The sequence below is a fragment of the Myotis lucifugus genome, unplaced genomic scaffold (genome assembly GCF_000147115.1).
Source record: "Myotis lucifugus unplaced genomic scaffold, Myoluc2.0 scaffold_36, whole genome shotgun sequence".
Taxonomy (NCBI): Eukaryota; Metazoa; Chordata; class Mammalia; order Chiroptera; family Vespertilionidae; genus Myotis; species Myotis lucifugus.
The window spans coordinates 2,917,589-2,941,921 of NW_005871084.1; the positions used below are offsets into that span (position 1 = coordinate 2,917,589).

General features: G+C 45.3%; 1 protein-coding gene across 1 annotated transcript in view; it reads right to left on the reverse strand.

The window, feature by feature from the left end:
* ALPK2 (alpha kinase 2) overlaps positions 1-24,333 on the reverse strand; it is a 102,863-nt gene that overhangs the window by 76,189 nt on the left and 2,341 nt on the right. The window contains exons 2-3 of the mRNA XM_006087184.3: positions 9,625-9,752; positions 6,218-6,335 (exon numbers count right to left, since the gene is read on the reverse strand). Of these exons, the coding sequence (XP_006087246.1) occupies positions 6,218-6,335; positions 9,625-9,733 (227 nt within the window). The 5' untranslated portion in view covers positions 9,734-9,752. The remainder of the gene's footprint in view (positions 1-6,217; positions 6,336-9,624; positions 9,753-24,333) is intronic.

The window sequence follows — 24,333 nt, forward strand, 5'->3', positions numbered from 1 at the left end:
CCTTGTAGTTTTCTGAAAAAGGCAACTGTACCTGCATTTTGGAGAGGGTAAGCCAGGCAATCAAAAGGCATAGAGTCTGGAGGCAGGTGGAGAGGAGGCACAGGGTCCAAGACAAACAGCAATTTGCAGAGAACTCTGCTATAGAGCAATGGGAGGATGAAGGGGAGAGGCAGAGGCAGGAGGCCTTGCAGGCGATGGGGCAAAGGTGGGAGGAAATTTCATGGGAGGCCCTCAGCTAACTACACGACATGCAGAAAATAGGGCTGGCTGGTCAGGACAAAGACACATGTTCCCAAACCAAACCTTGTTCTTGATCCTGCACCCCCTGCCCCCTCTCCTCGGAGTTAGAGCAAAGCCCTTCCCGGACTCACAGGCCTGATTTGGTTCCAGCTCTGCCCCTTACCTACTGTCTGCCTTTGTCAAGTAACCTCTTTATGATATTTACCTTTACGAGGGAGGAGGTCAAATGATCCCTAATGTCAATGCTAGGATGACTGCGTCAGCGAGACCCCCATTTGTCAGTCCTCAGAAATGTCGGCCCATGGTGCCGTGATTCCAAAGACTGAACCCCAGTTGGCCCCAAAACTGGTCTGCCCTGAGTCCTGAGAGGGTGTGAATGGAGTGGCATTTTCAGTGACATTCAGTGCATGTCCAATTGCCAATGGTCCATTCACCTTTCCCACGGCCTTGGGAGGGGCTCCCAGATCAACCTGTCACCTGCCCCCAAACTCACATTGAGTTGCCCTGAGTGTTAGCAACCAGTGGGATTAACCCCCTCAGTCCCATCGCTAGAAAAGGCTGAGGGAGGAAAAGCTGAGCATCCCATGGCGTCTCGGGAACCAGTCACTCCTCTGGGATACTTACTACCAAAGTCAGAACCGGAATGTGATGACAGGTGGTGGATTCTGGCAGGGACCTGTCGCCCCGGGAAATAAATGGCAATCTCTCGTCAGACCCTCCAGGACTCATTCAAGAAACGCTCTGAGCTGGTCTGAGGAGTGGCCAGGAGCAGCCTGTGGAGTCCATTCAGGAAAAATGATGCCTCCTAGGCTCTGTGCTGGGAAGCTCTACCACTCATCCTCAAGGCTCATTACACCTACTTAAGCTCACAGGAACACCGAGTTCACAAAATGCTTTCCAGCCTTGGATGAAATGCCAACACACAGCAAGATTCAGTCATCTTTATTTCTACCCAATGATTCCTTGATCCAACACGTTAATTATATTTTATCTTCCAAGGGGGAAATAGCGAAGAAGGAGAATGTTGCCAAACTAAGCTACCTTTCTTGCCTCCAAATAGTCCTATTTCTAGTCAGTTAAGTGCAAAACAATATTATTTATAGAGTATTCTAAATCCTTTGCCTGTGTTAGCTTAATCCCCACACCATCCCTATAAAGTTGATACTATCATTATCCCCATTTTGCAGATGAGGAAACTGAGACACAGAGAGGTTAAGTGAATTGTTATTGGTTAGTAGTTAATATCATTTTAAAGAATATATTTTTTATTGTTTTCAGAGAGGAAGGGAGAGGGAAAAGGAGAGATAGAAACATTAATGATGAGAGAGAATGATCTATCACCAAGATGATACAGCACATAAGAGGTAAATTAGGGATTTAAATCCAGACAACTGGCTTCAGATCCTTGCTCTCACTGACAGAAATAATCTCCTTTATAAGTGAACTTGATGGTGACAGTTCTACCTTTAGCAAGAATTAGAGGTATTTTGAACTGATTCATCTACACTCATTTGCCCAGCCTCACTCACCACCAACTACTCATGTTTTTTAGATGCCTGGGTGATCGTGTATAGAAAGAGGATGATGGCCCCACTAGGGGCCAAGGTCTTTGGCTCAGACAATAGGCACTTATGAACTCTTTGCCCACTACAAGCCAGAGTGGCCTCGGGTATGTAAGACAGACTCCTGGGGTCTATCCACCCAGATGTGAGGAATAACTGAGAAGGCCAAGACTTCACTAAAGTCACCGGTTCCACCTTCCAAAAGCCATCCAAACAGGGTTTCAGATAGAAAGGCATGTGACTACACAGCTTCCATACTTGTGTCTGGGTTACAGCTGTCCTATTGAATATCCATTTCCTTCTTGCCTTTGAAAGTTCTCCACTGATACTGACACTTTTCAACACTAGCCACATAAAAACATTCCGGCTCTAAATACAGCTGATATTATACGCTGGGACACAGTAATTCTTTCAGAGTAATTCTGGGAACAAAATGCTTTCAGGGAGTGGGCAGTAAAATGATATTAACTACCGCCGGCTAGTGTGGCTCAGTGGTTGAGCATCAACCTATGAACCAGGAGGTCACAGTTCAATTCTTGGTCAGGGCACATGCCCCGGTTGCAGGCTCGATCCCCAGTGGAGTGCATGCAGGAGGCATCTGATTGATGATTCTCTCTCATCATTGATGTTTCTCTCTCTCCTTTTCCCTCTCCCTTCCTCTCTGAAATCAATAAAAATATATTTTAATGATATTAACTACTAACCAATAACAATATTTTTCACAGGCTAACATGCACACTTTGCCAACCATTATGCATGAATAATCTCATTTAAGTCACAAAAACTTGTTTTACTGAGGAAGAAACTGAAGCATAGAGAAGTTAATTGACTTGCTTACAACCACTCAGCTAATAAGTGGAAGACATGAAGAGTGTGGCCTTTGAGGAATTTTATTATTTCCAAACACATGAGGCTGTGGGGATACAAAATAATAGAAATCCCAGTCCCTGCCCCCACAAGTTGACATTCTAACAAAGAGAAGACATAAACGAAACAGAAGTCACTGACTTAATGCAACCAGTGTTTATTGAACACATGTTCTGTGCCAGTCGCTCTAGGTACTGGGGAGACAGTGGCCTCAGGGAGCTTTCAGTTTATTGGGAACACAGACAGAAACCAAAAAAAAAATTATAAACAAAAATTATATGAGATAAATGCTGAAGTGTTTCATAGAAGATGCTTCGGGATGATTCCTCTGAGGCGGTAATAGCGGTGAGACAGTAAGTATCAGGAAAAAGCAACATTTTCAGGGGCCAGGGATTGGTCCACGAAGCCCTGGGATCTGTGTGCCTGTGCTCAGGAGGGTTGGAGAATGGAGTGGGAGAGGGGGCATGTTTCAGGCGAAGGAATCAGAATGGGCACGCAGGACTGGGCCTGATGCTGGTGAGAGTGATCAGCTGCTCCATCTGACCACCACACAGCATGTGAGCAGGAGGGAAGGGAGGGGAATTTGGAATTGTGGGAAATGCTGGAGAAGGGAAGGTCTTCTACCGCCTAATATCTCTTGTGCTTGACCTCGGTCCCTCCTCCTGCTGTCTTTGTTCAGGCTCACCCTCCAATCTGATCTCAAACTACCATCAGAGGGATGGTCTAAAAAGGCAAACCTTCCCATCCATGACTCACTGCTGCTCCCAAACCCCTCCACAGGCTGGGCATGTTTTCAGGAGAAAGGGACAGGCTCCTTAACTGTGGCACATGGGGCCCTCCCGGCCCAGCCCCACCTGCCCTCCATCTCCTCTCTCTCCTTCAGGCTGCTCAGCCTCCAGGAGCCCTCCCTGTACCCAGCCGGGGACTGACTGCCCTGCAGGACCAGGCATTGCTCCTGGCCTTCGTCCTCACCAGGGCGGAGCTGAAGGAGAGCCAGGGGCTGCTTCGCCCTCCCTGCGGCCCCACTTGTAATCTGTGCTCCTCTCAGCACAGCGGGACTCCATTGTGACCGTCAGAAGAGGCCTCCCTGCTGCAGAGAGGAGTCTCTCTCTCTAGGTGTGGGTTCCTGGACAGATTTTTATCTGTCACTCTGCTGCCTTTCTTTAAATTGTGTTCATCAAGACCACAGTTCCCCATTTGTATGTGCGTCTCGCAGCCTGCTTTCACTATGAGGTAGAAAACATCTATTTGCATTTTCCTCCCTTCCTCCCAACACCCACAACTTTTGAAAAAAAATTTTTTTTCACTCTACAGGGCAAAACACACTGTTATTGATATTTCCCTCCCTTGGAATGTTTTCTTGGCTTTCCATTCGTCTTGCCTGCCCAGCACACCTGACCTGTGGAAACGCAGAGGTCCCAATAGCACTGATCCATCTCCTCCACGCCGCTCATTGGCTCAAGTACACAGTTTCACAAGATGGGAGTGGTATGAGGAGTGAGGATCAGCAGGTCCAAAAATAAGGCAACGGGTTCTTGGCCTCTGAGCAGGACTGCAGATTAATTGTTAAACCAGAAAAAGCCCTTGAGGAATACAGACACAGCTTTGAAGTATCTAGGAACACATTTAATGACCCAAAGACTAACTTCAAGAGATGAAAAAGCTAGTGTTTATTGAACTACTTCTACACAACAAGCCTTTTACAAGCACTGTGCATTAGTGTGAAACAGAGAGGATTCCTGCCCCTAAGAGGCCCACAGTCTACTGAACTGTCCATCACTCCTGACAATAAATAAGCACCCAAAAGGAGGCCTGTGGAAAGGAGAGGAGATGTTTGAGGCTGGACAGATCCGTAGGTGACTAAAATTGCCTGTGAACCATGGAGGTGGATTCCAAGTTGAAGGAGGTGAAGAGAGAGGGGAAGGCCTTGGCAAAATTGGAAAGAAGAAGCAGGAAAATCCAATCTATGGATGAAAGGGCAGCTCACGGCATTTGGGCTTCCTCCTGGTATATTGAAGTGAGAGGGGAAGGTGGCATGATTTGTTCACCACTTGTCTTCCATGCTGAACTTGAAGTTGTATGAGGGTGTGGACAATGTTGTTGTTGTTCATCTCTACCCCTAAAATTAAGCAACATGCCTGCCATAGAGTAACTGCTTTATGAATATTATTAAAATTAAACATTAGATGAATAAATAGATGTTTTGGATATAAGGTCAGATACACTGTAAGCCAGTTGAGTCAAGCATTTCAACCATGACCTCTGATCTTACTTTGAAACAAAAGAGTGGATAGGGAGATAAGAAAACTAGTGTTGATTGAACTACTACTATGTAACAAGCCTTTTATGAGCATTAAATCATTTCATTTTCTTAGCCACCCTTTTATTTGGAGAAATTGAGACTTGGACCGGGTAAATAACTGGCCAACTGTAGGGTGCAGCTATAGGGTTAAGCCTCGGACTGACCTGTTGGCAAAGCCACAAACAAGTCCCAGCTTAGAGGGCAGAGTCCTCTTAGCATAATTAGGCTTAACCTTATGACGCTCCCTAGATCCTTCCTAGGTAGCTAAGGGGCTGTGGAAGGTGTAGCAAGTGCTGCCAAAACAAGTGAAACTCACAAGAACATTGTAACTATGGTGACCACTACTTTGTTTACCTCTGGCTATAAAATAAAGGCTCAGCTTGCCTCTGGATCTCTCTCTGTGGCCTCAGCCACCTTGAAGATCCACAGACCCAGCTTATTTTCTTTGTCTGTCATTTCTTCATCCTTTACCACCCTCCCTCCGGCTTGCGAACCCTTGGCTGAGCTGGCTCAGCCTAGCCAACATCACACAGCCAGAAAATGGTGGAGCCAGAATTCAGACCCAAGCCTTACTTTGTTATTCTCAGATCCAAGGCTATTGGCACATGACCGTGCCTGCCAGTCATTGTAGCATGCTCTGCAGAACCTCAGGCTCCTCAGCCCCCATAAGGGACATCGAGACCAATTCAGTAGCAATGGGGACCGAGAACACAGACACCCACCCAGCTTCAAGCAGAGAAGTTCTCATTTTCTCTACTTCACATGTGGGCCTTCCTGATTTCATCCAACTTTTACGAGGGGGAACAAAAAGGAATTAGAAACCACTGTGCTGGACCATGCTACTTCCTAGAATAATTCCATCACCAATTTGCTGTGGGATCCTGGTCAGTCACTTCTTCCTTCCGTTCTTACACAAGAAAGACTGGATGGCAATGCTGAAATCCTATTGTGCTTCTTAACTTTCCAGAGAGAAGATTAAATGAAAAGCTCGTTTAATGAATGAAAATGGCTGGACCACCTTGAATAAAATTCTAGATAAAGTTGTGATTCCATCAATGGCAGCAAATAGGGGGATATGATCAATTACCAGGTGGATCCTCATTGACTCGTTGCCGGATGCCTAGGCTGATGCCTGCTAGCATCTAACTGAGACTCAAAGAGCAAACAGGAGCCAGTCTTTTGGTAACCAGCACATGACAGGATACTGGGATCTTAGTAGACAGTCCACAGAGGCTCATCCACTTACCCATAGAGATGTAACAAATGGATATACTGATTCTCGAAGAATTCATAACTGGAAATAATGTCGCCCTCTTCTATGGTTTGACCATTTTTATACCAAGTTACCTCTGGCTTGGGATGACCTGATGATACAGAAAAAGAACATTCTTATTAAATTAAGTAATTTTACCAAAAAAAAACACCTCATAAAGCTATGAACAAGAATGGGTAATAAGCATGTTATCTGCCTACCCTGAGGCTGTGCTGAGGTGGGGATAGGACATACAGAATGGAAAATGCTGTCTCTAATCTCAAGAAACTATTATGAAAAATTATCTAAAACTTAGAAATAAGGCAAAACATGGATAATATCTTCTTTCAATGTCATATGGGAGCAGAGGTCCATCGAAGAATTATCTAGGGAAATGTTCTTAGTTCCACTCAATAATTACTATTGATTAAAATTTCCCCTTTAGTGAATTTACATGTAAACTTGTAGATTTTTGTCCAATAGAGTTGCAAATAGTCTCTGTGTCTGGCAGAAAAGATAACTCCCTAAGTTATGGCTTATTGCCCCGATAGGACATTAGCCACTGTTGTACCTAACCCAGCAATCCTAGCCTAATGTTCCTTTATTAAATTGTCTACTAATACCTAATTCTTCAAATGTTCTCTGATCAGGCCCCAATACTTTCTGGTTCCCTTTTTATTTAAAGAGTTGAAAAAAATCTTTGAAATGTTAATTTCATATTTGCTTGGGAGTCACTTTATCTTTCTCAAAGTTATACATTAACAGTACTTAGAGCTGATTGTAAGTATGGTACAAAAGAGAGAAGAATGAAGTGGATTAGCAAGTGCCGTGTCTTTCTGAGGGTGAAGGAGTCTGGAATGTAGGTTTCCCAGGCCGGTACTGTGCATATGTGACTGATGTCACCACAGAAAGTGACCTACACTTTCTCCCTCAGAAGGCCTTTATCCTCCCTGGTGATCATTAACTGGAGGACATGTGAGTAGGTTAATCTGGTAAAGCCCCAGGAATTCCATTCACACCTTGGGATTCCCCCCCCCCCTTGTGATGGGGCAGGAAGTTCTAGTGTGTCCCAAAGAGCTTTCTCGGTAGCCTCCATGTCATTGAAAAGGAATTGGAAATGGTAAGAATGTCTTCTTTTTTACAGCAGCGTAGTATTTCATTGTGTAGCTGTACCACATTCTAATCCACTCATCTGCTGATGGACACTAAGGCTGTTTCCAAATCCTAGCTACTGTAAATTGTGCTGCTATGAACATAGATGTAAGAGATCAACTAAAGGACTTGTATGCATGCATAGGAGCATAAGCAATGGACACAGATAGTAGGGGGGTGAGGCATGTGTTGGGGGCTGGGAGCAGAGAAGAAGAGGTCAATGAGGGAAAAGGAGACTCATGTAATACTTTAAACAATAAAGACTTTAAATTAAAAAAAGAAGAAAATGAATTGGAATGTGCTATAGGTACAGGTGGAAAGTTTGGTATTTGGAAAAATACACCTTTCTCAGTCCATCCTAGGAACAGTCTTACATTTTCTGTCTTATTTATCTCATGATTTTTGGCAAGCAACCCCAGACACCACTAAGAGAAGGACTCTATGTTCTTCTGAGACTGTACCTTGGAGATACCTGGAACTGCTCAGAGTCCGCCCTCTCTCCCTGTCCATGTCTCATCTAACTTGGGGTCTCCTCCGTGCCAACACCATGAATGTGCTGAGTGGCAACTGCGGGTGTTCCTCTTTGCCTCCGCCTCCAGGCAGGCGCCTGAATAATCAGTCCCTGGAGCCAGGAGCAGACAGACCTGCATGCAAGGACTCGTCCTTCATCCGCAGTGTGTGGCTGAATCTCTTTCAGACAAATGACTAAACCACCAAAAATGAGCTTCCCTGAGAAGCCATCAAAGAGGTTGCTGGCCATAATTCATTTCCACCTGTTCCTATCAGCCTGTGTCTCCCTTTGAGTCTGTTTTATTCTATTCCTTTTTAGGGAGCATTGAATTGCTCTTTTGTGTGTGTGCGTGACTTTTTCGAAGGAAGTAAGTAAAGTATGCATGAGCTGGGTCCGGGGCACTCGTTGTGCCCTCTGGGGCTCCGGCGTTCCATTCAGACTGATCAGAGCTCAATGATCCTCCAGCTGCTTCGTGGCTGACGGTTTGTTTCCCTTTGTGCGATACAGATCTGAGCAATCAGCCAGAAATGAGACTTGCACAGTGAATTGTACCTTGTGGGTGGTTCTCCTTTCTCCCTCTGTTTGCTGGAAACCTCCCCAAAATCCTACCTTTGTTTTTAAAACCTACTTGCAGGCCACAGATTGAGACCCACCTCCAACTTTTCACAAGAACTTAGCTAATGTGTGTGTGTGGCAGCGAAGGGGGGGGGGGGGCGCGAGTATAGGGTATGTCCAAACACTGGGGCTTTCTGGGGAGACAAGAGGGCCCTGGGGCTTTCTGGGGAGACAAGAGGGCCCTGTTCTGAAGCTCAGGAGTGGAGCTGTGCCTGCCCCTCTATCTGAATGGCTGTGGACACACCCCAAGAAAGAGAGGGGCCTCGCTCTGGGCTTGGAGAGGCTGAGGGCACATCCTACACTCCAGCGTCCAGGCAGAGACCAGACTCTGCTAGGACTCTGGCTAAGGAAGTGCCGCCATTTCAGAGGCTGGCCCCACTCTCCGGACTTAGAAGAAGGGATCAGGGGGAAAAGAGTTTTCTGTCTGTCCTCACAAAACACCACTGGGGCCTCCGTGTTTTTGAGGGTAGAGCCATAATCCAAGAAACAAAGAAGGAAAACAGTGCATCAGGTACAAGATTCCACTTTCCTACCCAATTATTCTTCTACTTTCTTTTCATCAATCCTTTCCACGTGTGTGTGTGTGTGTGTGTGTGTGTGTGTGTGTGTGTGTGTGTTGGGGGGGAGGGGGGGTGCGGGTTGTACAAATTCTGAGTCAGCTCCAGGCCCCTCCTTTTCCTCCACTGGGCACCTCTGCCTGGTGTTAACCTTTTCACTGCTGACTAGCACACCCGAAGAAGGTATCACTGCTGACTAGCACACCCGAAGAAGGTAAGCAGTGGGGACACGAATTTAGCCAGTTTGGGGATAGCAATAAAAGAGGTGAGGTTATTCACACACTCCCATGGGCCACAGGAAATTAAGGGAGGATTATCTGGAAAAACAACCAGTGTGGAAGTTGCCTAACCAAGAACCACAACATGAAGTGATGATCACTAAATGTGTCCAGGAAGTGAAATCTTTCAGGGGGAAAAAAATCATAGGTTTAATTGCTCAACTGGCTACTTGGAATAAACTTCCCAGGTAATTTTCCCAGGTGATGTTTTAGTCATGCCTTTGTGGGCCAAAGAACCTGATCGGCAGGGAGATAGATGTCAGAGGGCGATCGGCTGGTGATGGTTACCAGATATTATGCAGCGAAGCACGGTGTCTGACTTCTCAGGAACCTTCTGGGAGAGCAGCGTGGATAAGAAGCACAGTGTGCGCCTCTGAGGCCCTCCTGAGTCCGTCATCCTCTCATGCCACGTGGATCTGAAAAATAAAGGTGCCCAGCATCACCATTTGTTTGGGGACTCGCCTGACTTTCCCAGGAGTTAGAGAAACGGAGAAGGAGAAGGAGCGTGGTGCTGCTCCCGGGCTTATCCCAGGCTGGGATTGGCGCTCACACCAGTGGAACCTGGAAAGCAAAGAGCGCCCTCTGTGCCTGTGTGAACCCAGCCCTGTATAAGCCAGTGCAGGCGCAGTTCTGGAAGCCAGGCTTTCGTTAGAGTGCGCTCTCTTGATTCATCAAGCTCCTCCCTTCCTCCTGTCCCTTCACCTTGTTTTCAGTAAACCTCTTTTTTTCTTAAATATATTTTTATTGATTTCAGAGAGGAAGAGAGAGTGAGAGAGAGACAGAAACATCAACAATGAGAATTATTGATCGGCTGCCTACTGCACGTCCTATTCTGGGGATCAAGCCCACAACCCAGGCATGTGCCCCAACCAGGAATCCAACTGTGACCTCCTGGTTCATAGGTCAACCACTGAGCCACGCCGGCTGGGCAGTAAACCTCTATTTTTAAATCTGTTTCGTCTCCTCTCTTGATTGTTATCTTGGGGGGAGGGGGCAAGAGCCCCCTTCACTGGTGACACTCAGACAGGCTTTCTCACCACAGCACTGCTGGCACGTGGGCCCGGCACTTTGTTGTGGGGTCTGTCCTGTGCATTGTAGGATATTTAGCCAAATCCCTGGCTTCAACCCACTGGATGCCAGTTGCAACCCTCCCCCAAGTGGTGACAATCAAAAATGTCTGCAGACATTGTCGATGTCCCTGGGGAAGGGCAGCCCTGGTTGAGAACCCCCAGTCCTAGAGGATGGCAGGACAGCCAGAGCCCAGATGGACAGGGAAGACACTCATGAGCCACAGCTGGGGCCACCTCCTCTCATTTCTCTTTCTTTCTCTCCTCCAAGTCTTTCCATATTAGACTCAAAAAGTGCATATTTGCCTCCAAAAAGAAGAGCTGATTAAATGCAAAGGAATCTCCAGGTGGGAGGTATTCTGAAATTGGGAAAGTACTGCCCGCAAGAGCACTAGACAGGTGCCCCGGAGGGCGATGACAGTGTTTTCCCACAAGCGTGCTTTCATTGCTACAAGTCGACCTTAACATCTGATTGGTCGCCAGGTGTGTTATTCATTCCATCTCTTGAAACTACCTAGTGGTTTCAGCCCCTTCTGCATCTTACAGATGAGGACAGTGAGGCTTCGAGAGGTTCAACCCTTGTTCACCATCATGAAGCTCCAGTGACTGCTGCCCTAGGCCGCCCTTCATGGCTGTGCCGGCTGACATCCTGGGTGTGCAAGGTGCCCCCAGGGCTGTGCTGTGTACAACTCACACAGATCTGGGGCAGCCCTGAGAACCAGTTCTGTCTGAACCCAGGGGACCCTTGGCACCCCATCCTCCGGGCACAGTGCTAGCACCACTCTGCCCAATCTCGCCTTTGTGGCGCCCTGAGCTTGGAGAAATTTTGCTCTGTCCAGAGTCGGGTCCTCACACACCATGGAGCTCAGGAAAAGGAATGCCCACTGCACAGTAGATGCATTTAGCATGAGCAGGAGAGGGGCACTCAAACGCTGCAAATGGTGGCTCCAGGGATGCTGAGGGTCCTAAAACAAGCCTGAGCTAAGTTCTGGGTTGAAGAGGCTGGATCTAAACACCACAGCTGTATCGTGGAAGAGAAACCCCTCTCCATATGGGTGTAACCGCCCCTTTAACATTCAGAACCAATCCTCCCTCTTTCCTGTCACTTTTCCAGGTTGTTCCAGATACCCCCGAGAGAAAGCTTGCCAGAGACACATCCCCTGAGAACAGGTCAAGGTTTCACCAGCACCTGAACACCGCCGGATGAGCGGGAAGTGAGTAGTCAGAGAGGGACTCGGGGTGGGAGGTAAACATGTCCGAGGGCCTTGGCCTCCGCTCAGGACTGGCTGCATCATTTGCAGGCCTGGTGCAAGATGCAAATGAGGGATTTCTTGTTCAAACATGATTAAGATATTTAAGAGGGCAATAGCAGCCCATTAAACCGAGCACTGGGAACCTTCTGGGCACAGGGCCCTGTGTGAAGGCATGGACTGTGGGCCCAGGAGGCCGGCCCTGCCTGGTAGAGCCTGCCGTGGAACATTCTGCTCACAAACGCCTGCTAGTCCTGCCCCCTGAGGCCACACTGGCTGCTTCTGGTGTCCCCACAGCATTTCCTTAATCTCAAGACGTTCTGTTTAGATCAGTGATGGCGAACCTATGACACGCGTGTCAGAGGTGACACGCGAACTCATTTTTTTGGTTGATTTTTCTTTGTTAAATGGCATTTCAATATATAAAATAAATATCAAAAATAATATAAGTCTTTGTTTTACTATGGTTGCAAATATCAAAAAATTTCTATATGTGACAAGGCACCAGAGTTAAGTTAGGGTTTTTCAAAATGCTGACACACCGAGCTCAAAAGGTTCGCCATCACTGGTTTAGATGTTCTGTTTTCAGACTTTGAAAACAAAAAAGCGTTCCCTATGTGAAACCCGAAAGATCTCTGAACATCAAGGTTAAAATTTTTAATTTAGGAGAATACACTTCCCTTTCTCAGGAAGAGTGTGTGCAGGAGCTGAGGTTTAACCAACCCACGAAAAGGGTAGAAAACGCTGTAAGTTGAAGAAGTTGTATATTAGCATCAAAAAGGAAAAAACCACTTGGGTGTGGGACAGAGCCCGTGGGCTGCAAGGGAAGTTTGGGGGCTGCAGGGATATGTGGGGAAGATGGAGCCAGCGAGATTAAGAGGAGAATTTTAAGACATTTTGGTCTGTGGTGATGAATTGGATCCTTTTGACATTCTTTAATAAAGACGTGAATTGCATTTCCAGTTATTTGTTGTTATAGGACATTTTAAATGCAACCACGCTGAGATTGGACCACAGGGGGGATCCCTGGTTAGCATGTGTTATATTTAAAAGCATCATAGGCCCCTCTCGATGTAGATGGTAAATTGGTTGCACAGAAGAGGAAGAAAATCCATCTGCAGGGTGGCAAGTAGACCCCTCCATCCCAGATTAAGTGACAGGTACGCTTGATGGTTGAGGATTGGAGGGTTCTACTGGGTATGAACAGGTCACAGTTGACATGTATTTGTATTTAGTTAAAAGTCATAGGGATATCTAATGGGAAAGTTGTTCTTAACAAGGTTGAAAGAAGTATCTAAAAACAATTCAAAAGGGCAATGTTCATGCTAGCCATCTTGCACAAGAATGAAAATGTTTAAACTTGGTGAGTGTTATTGAGTTATTGTTGAATCAAGGAATAAGCCAGAGCAAGTGTGGGTCTGACAGTGCAGGGAGAACCAGGAAAATGGATGGTGACATGCTGTCCTCCCGCTGCTGAGGAATTGGGTCCATCCCTGCACAACACGTGCAGAGAGAAGCCACCTGTTACCACCATGCATTTACTCAGCCCATTCTGAGGTCAGAGCTGGAGCTCTGGGTGTGATCTGACATAAAAGTTGATATTTCTCCGGATTATTGAACAAATAACTTTCAGGGCTCAATATAAGCATAAGAGAGGAAGAAGGGAATCTAAATCCAATTTCAAATTTTTTATGGTATTTCACAACTAGAAGGCAATTTGTATTCACGATCTCATCTACTGTCCTTGAATCAATATAAAATATGAACAAGGGTTGGGGAACGTATAAACATAGAGAGAGAGAGAGAAACAAATGATATAAAGAGACAGGGTTAGATTTAGAATCATCGCCTAAATAAAGATACTTCGTGCATTTATTGCCAGTCTAGTAAATTTCCCAAAGATGAGGAATATGCAATTTATATATTTTGAATCCACAAGTTAGTATATTGATTTGGACAAGGCACATAGTCAGGCTTCATTATCCAAGAAAAGCAGTGGACCAGGAGTCAGGAGTTGTCGTCCTCAAACACTTCCATTTATCATTTTGAATGGTGACCTAGCACAATTGGTGAGCGGTCCGGAGCCAGCCTCCCTGGGTTCAGATTCTTCTCCTGACTAGCTCAATAGACATGTCGCAACCTCTCTGCCTCAGGCTCCTCCACTGTAAAACCGAGGCGTGCTAGCTGTAGATGCTTCATAGGTTGCTATGAAAATTAGATGAGTTGTCACCTATAAAGCACTTAGTACAGTGCCTGGCACAAAAGCATGGGCTCAGTAAATGTTAGCACTCATCTTTTTTTAAAGTGCAGCTTCAAGTTGGAAACACCAGTTCATCTGACTTGTTGACGGGCAGTGATGCTGATATCTCTGTAAAACTTCTTTTTTAACAACTTTAAAGAGATGTAATTCACATACAATTCACCCACTTGGAAGTGTTACAATTCAATGGCTTTCGGTATATTCAGAGTTGTGCAACCACCACCACAATCAATTTTAGAACATTCTCAGCACTTCAAAAGGAATCCTATACCCCTTAGTTTTCCCCTCTCCATCTTCTCGTCCTCCCCTGGAACACACATCCAGCCCTGGGCAACCACTGATCTACTTTATGTCTCTATGGACCCACCTATCCTGGACATTTGATACTAACAGAATCATATAAAATGTGATCCTGTGTGGCTGGCTTCTGTCCTTGAGCATCTTGTCAAGGTTCATCCGTGATGTAGCAGGTACCAGTACTTCAGTCCTTCTGTGGCTGCTCTGCAGCTTCCTTAGAAATAGCCGCTGCGGCAAAGGGATGATCCCCTGCTCTCCACACCCCTGGGAGCCTTACCCAGACAAGGAGGGTGGTGAGGCAGAGAGGGGGCTCTCCTGGTGGAAAACTCTCCTGACCGGCAAGCAGCATAGGACCACCCCCAGGCTTTGTCACTTGCTGTGGCCAAATCTACCTGCAGCTCTGCCACTTACCTGGCCCAGGTACCGAGCCTGTGTCCTCATGTGTAGAAAGAGATAATGTTACTGTTCTAAGACTTAGAATAATGTATGTCAGTGGCCTAGGAAAAACCTGTCATATAATTGGTTTTCAAGATGGCAATCATTTGGCCGCAAGGAAAGACTTCATTTGTTTCAGCCTTTTCGGCTGTGGATTACCACAGTGATTTTTTTTTAAGTGATATACCAATTAATGTCTAAAAATCTCTCCTGGTATACCAGCCATCTGTCATCATAATCTACAAGACATGACTCCTCATATCCCCATTCTCAGGGTCCACCGCTAAGGATGGAGGGAAGAAAGGGCAAATCAGGCAGCCCAGAGTTGAGGTGACACTGAGGACCTCATGCGGCATCTATGACTCCTCCCCAGGTGACTGCTTCCTGACAGCGATGTCCCACAGGTGACCACACTGACGAACACACCGGTTGACTCACATAGTTGGTTCAGTCACTGCAGGCGCGGGTCGCTGACTATGAAGGAAAGAACAGTTAAGTCAGGCGTGTTTCATGTTTCGTGGCTCCTCTGAAGGCGAGAACCCTGAAGACAGATTTATCATTCTGTGCTAGAGCTGGATACCAGTATAGGATTACTAACATTCAGAGAAGGGGCCGCGGTGGGGTTCACAGACAACTTGGCAAAAGAACGCGTTAAGCGCAAAGAAGACAAGATTTGCGTTTTTGAGCTGTTTGCTTTCTTTTAAAAATGTTTTATCTTGAATCTTACAATGCGTACATTCCTATTCGTTAAAATACATAAAAGGTAAAGCCTCCCATAAGCACTAACCCTCATCGCAGGACTTTCCCAAGAGGAGGTGCTGGCTGTCCTTTCGGGCATCTTTCTCTCCACGGACATATCTAGTCCTTTAAATACACTGAGTGGCCAGATTATTATGACCACCCATCAGTACTTCATTGACACTTCCAAAAATACTGAATATTGAAAACTTCCTAAGCAAATACTCTCAAGGTTTTATTATTATTATTATTTGCATAACTAATTCACTTATTGTACTGATGGGGTGGTCATAATAATCTGGCCACTCAGTGTATATATTTATAATGTTGTTGTATGTATGGCATTAACCTGCATATACTTGCCATGCAGTCGGCTTATCTTACTTAATAGTATGTTCTGGCAGTCTTACAAGGTCAAGCCAACCCAGAAAGGTTGCATCATTTTGTAAAAACTGCTCGATGATCTCAGTGCTGCGTGGCACGGCAATACCACGCTTAACCTGTCTGTTCTTGTGTTGATGACGTGTATCTTGGCTGGAGTTTTGTAGACTGACAACTGTGTCTCAAAGAACACTGTGGTCCATGCCATCTTGGGCACATTAAGTGGTTCTCTGGTCTAAATGCCAGGAAATGGAATTGCTGGATAGCAATTACTCATGGGTAGCATTCACATATTACATTTGGATAGATACTCCAGAAGGCTGTGGTGACGAAGCACCCAAATTCCCGGGTTCAGCTCTGCCCCTTACTAGCTCATCTCCTCTCTGCCTCAGTTTCTTCATCTGCAAAACTAAGATAGTGGCAGTAATGACTTCATTTGGCTGTTAGGAAAATCAAGTGAGTATGTATAAAGCTCTTCCAAATAGCATAGTAAGCACTACATGCATTAGCTATCAGGGGATTAGGGTTTAACATGAGCAAAATTACAAAAATATCCTCGCCTCGAACTGGGGGAGAACAGGTAAGGGCTTATGGGAGAAGTCTTTGAATATTTAAAACTCTCCACTGAAGCCAGGTTTTATTTTGGCTAATCTGCCCCACGCAGATAGCGTGGCTGCTGTCGACTGAAGGGGCCAGGGAAGAGCCCTCGGCCACACAGATAACCTAACCAGCCCTCCTGGAGGGACAGGAAAGCCAGCTGTCGAGTGATCTCACTGGGGACAGGAGGGATTAGGTCTGATTACCCAGCCTAATCCAATGGCATCTGGGTTCCTGATTTTGCCATCTGAGTTACCATAGATTGGGGTGCCACACCCACTGCCATTTAATACCAGTCCCATATTAGTTAGGGGAAAGTACCCTCTCGAGATGGGTTCTGGAAATGTTGGGGGGTGGGGTGGAGGGAGGCAGACCAGGTGGGGAGAGACAGCTAAGGTTTTTGGGGTGTCTTCTATGTGTCAGCCCCCAGGCTGGGCACTTGGGAAACATCATGGCATTTAGTCCTCACAGCTACTAGTAAATGAACAGGTGGGTGTTCTTTCCCGTTTCACAGACAGTGACTTGGAAGCGTAAGGGAACTTCAGTAGGTTGATGTAACAAATCTAATTCCTCACTGCCTGCAAGTGCCAGGGCTGGGCGAAGAGTCAGGTAATGGAGCTCAAGCGTTGTGCTCATCTTGGGTATGATTTTCGGGTTGTATATGAGAAAGAGGCAAGAAAACAATGCTCACCATCACTAGTCATTATGGAAAAGCAAATTAAACCACAAGGAGTGAGCATTCAGCATGACTATAATAACATAGACGGCCAGACAGCCAAACATGGGTGAGGATATGGATAAAACAACCCTCAAACGTGGCTGGTGGGAATGTAAAATGGTACAGATGCTTTGGAAAACAGATTGGCAGATTCTTAAAATGTTAAATCTACATTTACCAAAAGACCCAGAAATTCCATTCCTAGGCATCCACCCAAGAGAAATGAAACCATTTAACCACACAAAGACTTTCATGCAAATGTTCTTAGCAGGATTATTCATAATTACCAAAAATTGGAAATAACCTAAAGGTCCATTGGAAACCATCTGAATGCCTAACTAGTGAATAGACGAAATATGGTATAGCCCTACAATGGAATGCCATGGAATAATAAAAGAAAACAAACTAGGATGCATGGTCCAACATGGACAAACCTCAAAAACATTGTCATTACTATGCTCAGTGAAAGAAGTCAGACACAAGATGCCACATGTTATATGACTCCATTTATATAAAACTAGAGGCCCCGGTGGGGTCCCTTGGCCTGGCCTTTGGGGATCGGGCCAAAACTGGCTCTCTGACATCCCCCGAGGGGTCCCGGATTGCGAGAGGGCACAGGCCAGGCTGAGGGACCACACCCCACCGGTGCACGATGGGGGCCAGGAGGGATCGCAGGAGGGCTCCAGGGTGTGTCCGGCCTATCTCGCCCAGTCCCGATCAGCTGAACCCCAGCAGCAAGCTAACCTACTGGTCAGAGCATCTGCCCCCTGGTGGTCAGTGCATGTCATAGCAACTGGTCGAACAGTTGAATGGACACTTAGCATATTAGGCTTTTATTATATACGATGTCCAAAGAAGCTATAGAGCCACAAAGTAGATTAGTGGTTGCTGGAGGTGGTAGCAGTGGACAGAACATTAATCAGCAATCAATAAACATGAGGGACATTTTTGGGGTGATGAAAATGTTCTAAAACTGATCTATGGTGATGGTTGTGCACCTTGATAAAATTACTAAAAACATCATTGAACACTTACGCACTGTGTAAAATATGCCTCAATAAAGTTACTTTTTAAAATAGAGGATGAAGGAGACAGACATTTAATAAGCACCTATTATAATCCTTGCAGCATTGCTTGTGATAGCAAAAGACTGGTAGTCACCTAAATACCCATCAATCAGAATCTAAAAAAAATAAAATAAAATAATAAAAATCTAGTTACAGTGTATCTATACAATGAAATTTTTAATAGCAATAGGCACTAAAAAATAAAGCAGTTCTCTCTGGCCAGTGTGGCTCAGTTGGTTGAGCATCATCCCATGCACCAAGAGGTCATTGGTTCAATTCTCAGTCAGGGCACATGCCTGGGTTGTGGGCTCAATCCCCAGTAAGGGGCCTGCAGGAGGCAGCCAACTGATATCTCTCTCTCTCTCTCTCTCTCTCTCTCTCTCTCTCTTTCTCTACCTTCCACTCTCTCTCTAAAATCAATAAAAACATATTATTACAAAATAAGGCAGTTCTGTATGCACTGATATGGAATAATCTCCAAGATATATTATTAAATGAAATAAAGTAAAAAAGAAAGTGTAGAGTATGCTAACACTTGTATAAGAAAAAAAGAGAATATTCCAATATGCTTGTGTATACACATAATGATTCTAGAAATACACAGGGAACTGGGAAGCTGGCTGCCCCAGGCCAAATATCTGAGGAAAGGAGGGACGCTAGTTGAGGACAGTGATTTTCTCTGCTTATCCTTTTGGATGTTTTTTAATGTATAAATGTTATCCAATACACAAGTACAATTTAACTTTTAAATATAAATAGTGAGCAACTCCATGTGCCCACAGTGTGCCTGGCACACAGATACAGGGAACTGTGAACACAGGTGTAGCTGCTGCTCTGCGCTCAGGATTCATTTTGAACTTTTTGTTTAAAGATGAAAAAGAAAGTCTTCCCATTGATACTCCTGTCTTCTGCTACTTAAAATCTGTGGCAGTTTACAGTTCTTCACAGAGAGCTTAAAAAAAATCGCTCGGGGTTAAATGAAACCTGTGAGAGGGTTTAGTACAGCGGTTCTCAACCTGTGGGTCGTGACCCCTTTGGCTGTCAAACGACCCTTTCATAGGGGTCGCCTAAGACCATCCTGCATATCAGATATTTACGATTCATAACAGTAGCAACATTACAGTTATGAAGTAGCAACGAAAATAATTTTATGGTTGGGTCACAACAAGAGGAACTGTATTTAAAGGGCCAGAAGGTTGAGAACCACTGGTTTAGTACCTCCCCTGATTTTACAATTGGGAAGCACAGGTTAAGCGATGTTTCCCAAGGACACACAGCTTGTTGGCAGCAAAGTCCATGATTCTTGACTCTGATTTTCAATTTATTATGTTGATGGGATACATTCCTCTGCCTATTTTAACCTTGTCCTCTCTCAGGGTAAAGACAGGCAACAGAGACAAGACCAAGATACTATACAAATACAGCGCATGACAGTGTTGTTAATGAGACCAACTTCTGTGAATTAATTGGTAAAAATCACTGTGGGTTGAATTTGAATGTAGTGGGCTAAGAGTTGTGGCCCCTGTAGGCCTGTGCCATCAGGGTCATCACCAACCCTCTCTCTGGTTCCTCCTCCTCTTCTCTGTCCCCCCAGCCCCACCCCCATCCTCCCAGGCTCCCTGTATCCGCATGCTCCCTCCTCACCTTCCACAACAAAACCAGGAGCAACTCCTTTGGAGAATGTTAACTTTAAATGGGACCAAGAGGTAGAGAATCTCCCTGTGGAATTTCAGGCTTGGCCAGTATAGGGAGGGCCTGGGAAAGGTCCTGTTCTCCTGTCCACTCCCTGCCCTGTAGTGGGCAATAATACTAAGCCTGCCCCTGGTCTAAGAACTGAGCCTGGATTTATTATGCTGAACATGCCACCTCTCAGTGAGTCTGCTTAGAGCAGCGGTTCTCAACCTGTGGGTCGTGACCCCTTTGGGGGTCGAACGACCCTTTCACAGGGGTCGCCTAAGACCATCGGAAAACACATATATAATTACATATTGTTTTTGTGATTAATCACTATGCTTTAATTATGTTCAATTTGTAACAATGAAAATACATCCTGCATATCAGATATTTACATTACGATTCATAACAGTAGCAAAATTATAGTTATGAAGTAGCAACGAAGATAATTTTATGTTTGGGGGGCACCACAACATGAGGAACTGTATTAAAGGGTCGCGGCATTAGGAAGGTTGAGAACCACTGGCTTAGAGGAAGTCAGCTTTGGGGACTTTGCTGAGAATGTCAGTCTCACCTTCTACCATCATCTTCAACCCAGTCAGAGGGTCTTAGGAGAAAACTTTTTATTTTTGCTTCCACTTTCCCTGTTTTCTGAACTTTTTTTTTTACCTTTCTTTATCTAATTTTCTTTAGTAAAGTGTGCCTTCGAGATTAGCACACCACACCCAATGATAAGCACCTGGAGAGGAGGGGGAGACCTCATTCAAGGCTCCCTTCCTTCCAAAGGCAGGACTGTCTTAACATGCCTGGGCTGGAGTTTTATTAAAGCTGCCCCCACCCCCCTAAATCTTCACAGTAGGAAGCTGCCCAGGGCTAACCTGATGATTAAGGAAAGAGATGGTTTGGCCTTTCTCTAAAATGCCCCAAAGCGCCTACAGGGGCCATTTTGCTTGTCCAGCTAACTCCATCCCCTGCCTCTCCCATCGGTCAAGCCTGGTGATGGGTAGGCTGGTCCTTGCCCTTCCTGCTTTGTGCGTGCTGATTGGTCTAAACTGATCAAGTACTCTTGCTCTGTGATTGGTTTATTAATAAGTCTAAACCAATCAGCACATGGATCTCTCCAGAAAGTAATTCAGAGGTGATCCAATCAGTGCAAAGCTTAGGTCTTTCACTGGGTCCGTTAGGCAGAAAAAGAAAGCATGCAGAACCCAGGAGAGGGGGTAACCATTTGAGACTGAGAAAGCCGGCCTGAGGTTGAAACCAAAGCACAGAGAAGAGCAGTCTCCAGAACCGCAGGGAGCCAGAGCTGGGGTCCTCACCAAACTCCTGGACTGTTCAGTTTAGTGTGAGCAATAAATCCCCACTTCCCTTTAGGCTGGTTCAAGCTGACTTTCGATTGTTACTTCTAGGAAGCATACTAAAGCATCCATACCTTCTCCTGTCCCGTGGTGCCTGAAATCCCTACCTCCATTCCAGAGCTCTACCCTGGACATGCCCTCACCAAGTTATAAATGGAAGTAAAGGAGTTAATCAAAGAATTCCCCAAGGAAGTTCTGGGGACAACTGTAGAAAGCCTAGCCTAACCAAACGAATTTCTGAGTTCCATTCACACCTTATCTCTTTCTGCCTTTTGTGTTTTCCTTTGTTTTTTCCTTTTTACAGAAAGACCACCTTCCATCTCGCTATGTTCAAATCCCACAAGTTTTCAAACCCCAGCTCACATGCTACCTTATCCTTAAAACCCTCCCTGATGGCTTCAGCTGGAAAAAAACAGCCCCCTCCCAAATGACTGACCGCTCACCTCTGTGTGTCCTCCCCACGCTCTATTCCCCACAGACACACCCCTCTGTCAGGTGCTTGCCCACAGGACACTGATGGGTTCATCTTCGCCACAGCTCTAGCATATAGTGGCTGCATCTCTGAGAAGTAGGCAAGTTTAGTGATTGAAAAGGACAAGCGTGAATAGGTTTTCTTCAGGAATTATAGGCCTAATAAATGGTTCAAGCCGTGGTTCTCAAGAGAGTGGTCCCTGGATCACACCATCAGCATTAACCAGGAAATTGTCAGATATGCAAATTCTTGGGACCTTCAGAATCAGAAACTCTGTGGGTGGGACCCAGTCACCTGTGTTTTCACAAGCTCTCTAGATTCTGTTGCACTTTAAAGTTTGAGAACCACTGGGCTAGAGGATGCTGTTAAACGACTGACTGAGGAGCTATGAGCCTGGCTATGTCAGAGCAGGACTGAAGACCAAGGGAAGATCAGGTGAGTTCTGTGACCCTGGACATGCAGGCAGCAGCCACAGAAGGGCTTGCCCTGGGAGGCGTAGAGTGCCATGTACGCAGAAGGGAGCGATTCAGAACTGTTGTCTCTTTAACCTGTGTCCATCCTTTTGACCTGGTGTCCAAAGTCTCCCGGTCCTTTGGGGCTGTCCCGGGCAGGTGTGCATTGGCAAAAATCTCAATTTAAAATGTTCTTTTCAGTCATGTAAGTCGGGCATTTACTTTTATTTTTGCCATCCCTGAGACGACATGATCACTTTCTCCCAAGTTCATAATAGATAAATTCTCCTCCCAAGTTTTTTTTTTAAATATATTTTATTGACTTTTTACAGAGAGGAAGAGAGAGGGATAGAGAGCTAGAAACATCGATAAGAGAGACACATCGATCAGCTGCCTCCTGCACATCTCCTACTGGGGATGTGCCCGCAACCAAGGTACATGCCCTTGACCGGAATCGAACCCAGGACCTTTCAGTCCGCAGGCTGATGCTCTATCCACTGAGCCAAACTGGTTTCGGCCTCCCAAGTTTTTTTACATTTGTGAATTTTCAGATTTCCTCTCTTGGCAAAATGAATCCCAGAATAACAGGGTCCTTTTGAACCTGTTGGTAACTCAAGCAAAGAATTTATCAAGATACTCTGATGTGCCTGGACAAAAGCTATGGGGCATCTTGATAAAGACCGTAAGGGAGATAATAAAGATGTTGGTAAAATTCTTCAGAGCTATCCGGTGAGCCCTGCTTGTGATTCTTGTCTGCTACCTCCCTCTGTGCCTGACTCACCCTCACCCAGAACAAGGGTGTATCCTATTCATTATGAACCTTCATCACTGACCTCCAAATTCCGCCATGACTCCTGAGATGGCTCACTCAGCTACTGTCTCTGCTCAGCCACCCAACGGCTCGTCCATTTCAGAGCATTCTCACCCCACTCACCCTGCAGTGCCTGTGTCTCAGCAGAAAGGGAATCAGTGTAGGGCTCCACTCTAACCTTTGAGAAAGGCCGGGCCTGTGCCTTAGTTTTCATAATAATCACAGAGATTTGCTTTTGTCTTCCATTCCTGTGGATTCATGAAAACTCGTATTTAAATACGGTACTGATATGTACTAAAAAGCATTTCCAGGTGGTGTTGATAAGTCTCTACCTCTCTTTTTAGATAATGAATACATCATTAACCATTTTCAGACAAAAATAGTTTTTCTTACTTATTGTAGATGCATTCTAAAATATAATCTTTTTAAAATTTTTGCTCTCGAACAGTTTTCAAGTACAGAATTTCCTTCAAAATAATCTAATTTTCTATATTATTTTTGTTTAATCATTGCACTAATGTCAAAAATGTGTAGTTTCTATTACTTTATAGTTTGTATTATGAAAGCATTCTGAAATTTTAGGAGAGAGAGAGAGAGAGAGAGAAAGAGAGAGAGAGAGAGGAGTTGAGTTTTAATTAGCTGAGAGGAAGAACTAGCCTTTGGAAGACAGCAACCCAATTAAAAAAATGGCCAGAATATCTGAATAGACATTTCTCCAAAGAGGACATACCAGTGGCCAAGAAACATATGAAAAAATGCTCAGTGTCACTAGTCACCAGAGAGATGCAATTTAAAATGATAATGAGGTACCTACCACCTCACACCTACCAGAATGGCTATCTATAATAATAAAAGTATAATATGCTAATTAGACTGGACATCTTTCCAGACGACCTTCCGGACGAAGCTGGGGCTGCGAGGGAAGCCTGAGTCCCAGGTGCCAGAGGGAAGCTGGTGCCGGCAGCCAGGGGAAGGAAGGCCTACTCTTGCACGAATTTCGTGCATCGGGCCTCTAGTCATCAATAAACAAACAACAGAAGCTGGAGAGGATGTGGAGAAAAAGGAACCCTAGTACACTGCTGGTGGGAATGCAGACTGGTGCAGCCACTATGGAAAACAGTGTGGAGTTTCCTCAAAAAATAAAAAAGGGAACTGTCATTTGACCCAATGGTCCCACTTCTAGGAATATATCCTAAGAAGCCAGAAACACCAATCAGGAAGAATATATGCACCTTTATGTTCAGAGCAGCATTATTTATAATAGCTAAATTCTGGAAACAGCCCAAGTACCCATCAGTAGATGGATTAAAAATGGATTTAAAAGGCTATGGTACATTTACACAGTGGAATACCATGCAGCTATAAAAAAGAAAGATCTCTTACCCTTTGAGACAGCATGGGGAGGACCTGGAGAGTATTA